The sequence below is a fragment of the Helianthus annuus genome, chromosome 14 (assembly GCF_002127325.2).
Source record: "Helianthus annuus cultivar XRQ/B chromosome 14, HanXRQr2.0-SUNRISE, whole genome shotgun sequence".
NCBI lineage: Eukaryota > Viridiplantae > Streptophyta > Magnoliopsida > Asterales > Asteraceae > Helianthus > Helianthus annuus.
Genome location: NC_035446.2, coordinates 14,063,818 through 14,071,668, shown reverse-complemented (window position 1 = coordinate 14,071,668; position 7,851 = coordinate 14,063,818). Strand labels below are relative to the sequence as shown.

General features: G+C 36.4%; 1 protein-coding gene across 1 annotated transcript; it reads right to left on the bottom strand.

Annotated features, from left to right (window-relative positions):
* Nucleotides 1-2,242: 2,242 nt before the first annotated feature.
* LOC110905296 lies at nucleotides 2,243-2,915 on the bottom strand. The gene is made up of 3 exons (XM_022151137.2): nucleotides 2,891-2,915; nucleotides 2,578-2,763; nucleotides 2,243-2,472 (listed from the first exon to the last, which is right to left on the bottom strand). Exons 1-3 carry the CDS (start codon nucleotides 2,903-2,905, stop codon nucleotides 2,284-2,286), a joined length of 390 nt encoding a protein of 129 aa, XP_022006829.1. The 5' UTR covers nucleotides 2,906-2,915; the 3' UTR covers nucleotides 2,243-2,283.
* Nucleotides 2,916-7,851: the final 4,936 nt, after the last annotated feature.

Genomic DNA, 7,851 nt, shown 5'->3' with positions numbered 1-7,851 from the left:
GTAAAACATATAAAAGAATAACTAAGTCAATCTAGGACCCGCACGTTACGATGAATTTGTCAAATGGGAAAAAATAGACGACGTAAAAACGTTTAGCCACACACGCACGTTGCGACGTGTTAACTCGCAAAATTTAGAAGGGAACGTAAAACGAAAATTTTGCGAAAAATGTAAAGTATAGTGGGTGAAAGTTGAAAGTAAAATAGTTGTGAGGTTAAAAGTAAAAAAAATCAAATAGTTTTGAGTTACATGTAAAGATGAAAAGTTTTGGAGTTAAAAGTAAAAAAATCAAATAGTTTTGGTTAAAAGTAAAGAATCAAATAGTTTTGGGTTAAAAGTAAAAACATTGGCTGAATAATACGGCAACACGTGTCCGATAACTCTCAAATATTCCAGATATGTTGGAGGAGAGGAACTATTTTGATAATATTATGAAAGATGTTGAATAGAGGGGTCAAATGTGAATAAATGCCAAAAATTTGGCTTCTGAGGGTCCCTTACGGACCGCAAGCTGAGCCTTACGGTCCGTAAGGCTTTTGAAAAAAAAAACTGTGGGCGCCAAAGGTCCCTTACAGACCGTAACCAACCCCTTATGGTCCGTAAGGGGTGTCGCTGGCATAAGGATGCACTGGTAGTTGCAGCCTGCTGCTCGTGCTACCGTACTCGCAAATTTGCCACCTTTCACCACCTTCGGACACCTGCTAGGACACTTCTCTTTCAGTCTTTTTCCATTCCTAGGCTAATTATTATTCGAAAGTCAAGCAAATTGACTTTTGCTATGACTTTCGGTTCTGACCATTTTGGTCAAGTCAAATTTTGAATCAAACTTGGTTACGTGATCATAATAATGAAGATGTTAATCCCTTGTGATTACACAATCTGAAGATCATGTTAAGTAGGCGAAATAACAAGCACTGCTAGAAAACGTGGTTTTTGTCATGTAATTTTTGGTTACAAAATGGTAGCAATTTCCTTATTGTCACCAGTTTGCCACCGAAAATACGGTGACAAAAACACCCGTGTCAATTGCCCTAATGCCACCAAATTGCCACCATCTTTATATTTTGCTACCTTATTTTACCACCACAAAATTGGTCAAAATTATTTGCCACCGCTTCATGCTTCATGTTTGCTACGCTCCGCCTTGTTTGCCAGCTAGTTTGCCACCGAGTTGTGACGCGTTTTCATACCATTTAGCCACTGATTTGCCACCATTTAACCATCAGTTTTTTCACATTTTGATACCATTTAGCCACCAATATTCCCACCATTTATCCACCAATATTGCTACCATTTAGCCACCATTTGGCCATCGGTTTTTGCACATTTTGATACCATTTAGCCACCATTTAGCACCGATATTGCCACCATTTAGCCATCATTTTTCACACAATTTGCGAGTTATGATACCATTTAGCCACTGATATTGCCACCATTTAGCCACCATTTTTTACACAATTGCAACCATTTGCTACCATTTATTTGCTACCATACAGATATACAGATTACTGGAATATTGGTTTTTAATTCAGATTTCTTTTCTCCCTGCTATTTTCATCAAAATTACATATTAATAAAACTACAAATAATATGAAAAAAGTCTAATAAAATCCCAAAATTATGTAAAACATCTTGTTTTCAAAAGCATATAAAAAATACCAACTAAAATATAAACTAACTAAAATTATCCTAATAAGAGAAACATCTAAACATTCAAAATCAAGTGTTCTAAACATTCAAAACCAAGTGTTTATAGCCTATTTTCGAACCGTAGCTGTTAACATAGCTTCAATTTGTGACATCCTATCAAGCAACGCATCTTTATCCACCTTATCTTTTTCTTTGTCAGCCAACAACCCCGCATAATTCCATTGAACCTTTCTTTTTCTTCGTCTTTTTTCTTAATGAGCTCCTTGATAACTAACTTCAAATTTTCAATCTACAAAATAACCAATGAATAGAATCAAGAAATCAAAATTACCGAAAACTAATAATGGGTCAAGTTGGTTGCAAAGAAAAAAAATACAACTGTGAGCTACAATTTAAGTGCTAGAAGCTAAATAGCATTTTCCAGTTTGTTTACATATTAAGAAGGAAATTATACCTAATTTTAAAAACGTTTTTCTGTATGAAACAACCCGTAAAGAAGGTGTAATCAAATAATTATGAAATTCCTTAACATTCTCACTAATTCAAGAGCATCAAACCTAACAATAAAAAACAACCATCTCAAACCAAACAAACATAATAACAGTGGGAAACGATACAAATGCATAAAAGTTATTAGTCTAAAAGGATTAAAAATACCTCAGGGTCTTCTCTGCTATGTACACACGGGTCACTATCATTGCCTAACCCGTACCCTTTTCCTTTATTCTTGCCCTCAGCTCGTGACCACAAGTCTTTGTCAAATTTTGGATGTTTATTACGTTCTTTCCCATACTTCTCCTCAAGAAAACCTTCATATTTAACCTAAAGGGATAAACACATAATTATATTTTACAAATTTCATTGTAATAAACTTCGTGTTTTTAATTTCGAAATACTTTGTTCAGATTTACTAATCAATTGACTTACCCAAGTCTCCTCTGCCCTAGCATCAACCCATACAAGATTTTCTTCTTGAGTGTCCCCTTCCGAATCAACTTCCAAAAGTAGTGAATTGCTACAACTTAGATCTTTATCCAATGGTCGACTTCCTTTCCTGCAGTGTGATTGCTTAAACGCTTCATGAATCGTCAATTCACGCCCAAGTTTCCTTTCCTGTAGAATTTGGAAGTTAATAAAAATGATAATATTGACATGATATATATGTATATATATATATATATATATATATATATATATATATGTGTGTGTGTGATAAAAGTGGGAAATTAACAATTTTTACCGCTTTTCTTTTCATGGTCACATAGGATTGATGTCACACCCCGACTGCGTTAAAACAACGAAACCATGGCGGAAACGTCGGGGAGTGTTGTAACACAATCATTGTTTCACAACCATGGATACAAAAGTTTCGTTTTATTGATTTATTAAATAATTTACATTGTCTTAATACAAACCAAACAAGTTACACATCGATTATCATTACTATTATGTCACTAAGGCCTCGTCCAGATCCTATGTTAACACGCATCCTAGCAATCAACATCATGCAACACCACCTGAAACATATGTAAAAACAAAGTCAGCAAAGAAATGCTGGCGAGCACATAGGTTTTATGAGAGTATCGGATTCATTGCTCGTTTGCATGTTGCAGTACCTTACTAGACTACAAGAGTCAAAAGTTACAACCTTGTTTTGAAAAGTGTATTGCAACATAATTAACCAACTCAAATCAAGTTGGTTATAGTTTGTAAAATCCCGTAGCCATGATTCTTAACCCAAAAACATTTGTTTAAATAATCCAAATCGTAAATTGTTCTTGTTATAAAACTCGTATTATATCATTTAGAAAACATCGTTATGTGACATCGTTTCAAATCGTTAGCCCAAGTGAACTAAATAATGACACGGAATGTAATATGATAAAAACACTTATATATAAGAAGTATCGGCGGCGTATCTACCATGCTTTTATCATGTTACACCTGTCCCATTAGCTAATCACCACCCAAAACCAATTGTTTGTTCAAATCGTTTTAACTTGTTCCAATCGTTTCCAAAATCGTTTAAATCATCCCAAAATAGTTCTTGTTTTAATTGTGAAAACTACTTCTGGTCGCCTCGTTAATAACAACCAAACATTCGCAACTCGTCCCTCGTCCAACTCGAATTAACAAACCACCAAAGGTAAGTTAACAATCACAGATTCAGTCGTTACCCACATAACCCCCACACATAACCATGGGTGCAGTCTGATAACATGATTTGTCAGATCCTATGGTACCATAACCTAATACTGGTCGGCTTGATCAATGTTAATGAATGTCATTTGTTATGTAATTACAACCAACAAGTTTGTTCACATTATCGAAGTCGTTATTAGTTTAATATAAACCATTTTAATCATTTTCAAAACCATCGTTAAAAACATCGAAATCATTTAACACATATGAATCACCCTAAAACAATCGAAAACAGTAAAATAGGGGAACTATGTACTCACATAGTTACCACAAAACATGTAAAAAGAGGGGACTATGTACTCACATCGAAGTGCAAAGTATCCTCAATCTAAAGAATTCAACAAGCTCAAGTAAACTAGAGAAATCAAGTAGCACCTAATAAACAGATCACCTAGATAAATAATCGACACCTAAATCGGAAGATTGGATAGAATGAGGTCTCGTAAACCAAATGACTATTGGAACTCATGTGATATGGTTTAACAAAGCCTTCATTCTAAATCGAAACCTATTCTAAGTGCTTTTGACCCGTCGTGGCCCATTAAGGTAGATTACGCTACTTTAACGCGTCGTTGGCGCAAAGCGCGTTCGGGACGTCTAACTAGTCCTATGACAAGTATTATATGCCTAAACATGTTGCATAATTAGTTTAAGTGACAAAAGTTAAGTTACATATGCTTAAAATCCAATTATGCATAAAAAGGGCATTTTGGTCATTTTACCTAAGGCATATAAACTACCTATCATACAACTAATTAAACCCAAGTGACCATAAGGTATAACCTCGGAAGGTTATTCCCTATACAACTATGGTCACTAAACATGCTTGGTCAGATCCTAATGATCGACCAAATGGGTCTAGTGCAAAAGTCTAAGCGGTTGTTAAGACCGCTTGACTTACGACTCTATACAAGCACTAGACTAAGAGTGACGAGCTAAACATGTTAAAACATGTTTAACGAAGTTAGAAAACAGGTTTTGATATCAAAACAAAGGGTTTTGATACCCAAGAATAGTTTGGTTGCAAAATACGCATAAATACGCATTTTGACCGAAACTATGACTCGTCACTACGCCTAATCAACGTGGTAATCAGTAGGTATATTCACACGGGACTATAACCATCGTGATTACGCTCACGTTGCAAAGTTTAAACGAACATTGTGTTGACCATAACCTGGTCAAAGCAGAAAGTCAAACACTGTTTGACTTTTACGCTTAAAAAGCAATAAAAGCACGAAAGAAACATACAAAAGGTCCAAGCTAGGAAGATTTTGATCCAATTTGCTCAGGTATGAAGTGTTAAACCCCAACTTAGAGCAATTGAATCAGATTGTGAGTTGAAAGGAATGAAAGTGTTGGGTATTTATAGAAATCCCACAACCGTTAGGATCGTTCCTGGCAATTCGTGCTTCGATCTTAGCCATACACTTGGGCACAAGGTTTTAAAAACAATGGGGACATGAAATACCATTAAATGGTATTGCAAATCTATGATTAAAACCATCAAAAACAGGCTGGAAAGCCAGATTCAATGTTTCTAATCTGGGCTGCTGACGCGGGCCGCGTAAGAATAAGCTTAGGCTTACGCCCCAGGCCTAGCAAGTTTCACAGATTTACAATTTTAGTCTCTGAATGCCCAAAACTTGGTTTTTGATGCATTTTTGACACATTTAAGCCCCGTTAACCCCATTTCAAGGCTCTAAAATGAAGTTACAATATAGGGAACTTAAAATATGCTCAAAAACATCTCGGATGCCGGTTCATTTGGTCGTACGGTTGTGTTATTCCGGTAATTACGACGGAAGTCGTAACAGACGCAAAAACGATCCAAATTAAGCGACGAATGGTATTTTTACACACCAATCACTAAAATAAGATATTTTAATGATTACAAAAATTTTTGGATGTCCGGATATATTCAGAACGTAAGATATGCGCGAAAATGCAAACTTATGCACTTTTTGATGCTTTTAGTCCCTGATTGACCAAAAAGTTTATTTTAGCATACCGAACCCCTCAAAGCCTATTTCTAAGCTATGTAAAGGATATTTATGGTATGTTTAACTTATGATCAAGTTCCGGAATGTTCGTTACTATACAAATCGTTATAGTTTCGCAGTTTGACACAAATAGTCCCTGCGATCGAACAAACTTGATTTTGACACACCAAACCATCCAAAACTTATTTCTAAGTTATGTGAAGGTTATTTAAGGTATGTCAAGCCTATTTCACTATTCCGGAGTGTTTTTCGCGTTAAACTGATTACGTTTAAGCACCAGTTTGCGTATAACCTTCTAGAAAGCGATTTAAAGCTTGAAATCGGAATCGAATTAAATCGTAAAATCATCAAACACAATACTCACATAATAACATCAAAACACATATAATAACACCAAAACACATATAATAACACTAAAACACATATAATAACACCAAAACACATTGTTTTATTAATAATTAACATTGTTTTACATTATACATCGATTACAGAGCACAGTTGTCACAGTCTCCCCTACTTTAGGAAATCTCGTCCCGAAATTTTAACTAGAGGAAGCTTGTGAAAACAAATGCGGATATTTCATTTTCATTTGGTCCTCACGTTCCCAAGTAAACTCTGGGCCACGTTTGGACCCCCAGCGAACCTTGACCAATCGAATCCGTTTGTTCTTCAACTGTTTGACTGCACAGTCCATTATCTCCACGGGTTTCTCGACAAAGTGCATCGTTTCATCAACTTGAATTTCGTCGAGTGGAATGTGAAGATCAGCATTAGCTAAACACTTTCGCAAGTTGGACACGTGAAAAGTCGGATGAATATTTCCAAGCTCTGGAGGTAGCTCTAATCGATAGGCAACCTTTCCAATTCTTTCAACAATCTTAAATGGTCCAACATATCGAGGTGCAAGTTTTCCTTTCTTTCCAAATCTCACCACTCCCTTCTAAGGTGACACCTTGAGTAGGACATGGTCTCCGACTTGAAATTCAAAGGGCTTGCGTCGCATATCCGCATAACTCTTTTGACGGCTTCTAGCTGTCACAAGATTATCGCGAATTTTATTGATTTTATCTGTTGTTTCCAAAATGAGCTCAGGTCCAGTAAGCTGAGCTTCACCGATCTCATTCCAACTGACAGGTGAACGACATTTTCGACCATAGAGAGCTTCGAATGGTGCCATATTGATACTAGCATGATAACTATTGTTGTAAGAGAACTCGATCAATGGAAGATGAGAATCCGAATTACCACCAAAGTCTATCACGCATGCTCTAAGCATATCCTCCAAAGTTTGAATGGTCATCTCAGATTGTCCATCTGTTTGGGGATGATAAGCAGTGCTTAGATTTAATTGGGTTCCCATAGCAGATTGCATGGTCTTCCAAAAATGAGATGAAAATCGAGCATCACAATCAGATATGATATTCAAAGGAACACCATGTTGTGATACAATCTCATCAACATAAATCTTTGCAAGTTTATCAGCAGATAGATCCTCGCAAATCGGAATAAAATGAGTTGATTTCGTAAATCGATCGATAACAACCCAAATAGCATCATGACCTTTAGACGTACGCGGTAATTTAGTGATGAGATCCATCGCAATGTTCTCCCACTTCCAAACTGGTATCTCTGGTTGTACAAGCAAACTAGACGGTCATTGATGTTCAGCCTTGACTTTGAGACAAGTTAGCACCAGGATGGATAGAATATCGAGAATTGTGAGATTCGTCCATTGCCAAGGTGCGAAGGTCGTCTTGTTTCGGAATCCACAAACCATCCTTAAAATAAAATAACCCATCGTCTTTTGCTTCGAGCTTAAGCTCAAGTTGACGTGGTAATTCCTTACCCATCAAATCTTGTGAAACACAAGATTGTTGAGCTTGAAGGAAACGAGTCAGAATATCAGATAGAGCTCGAACAAAATGAAGCTTGTCTCACTCCATTCGACTAAGCGCATCGGCTATGACATTCGCCTTACCAGGATGGTAGTGAATCT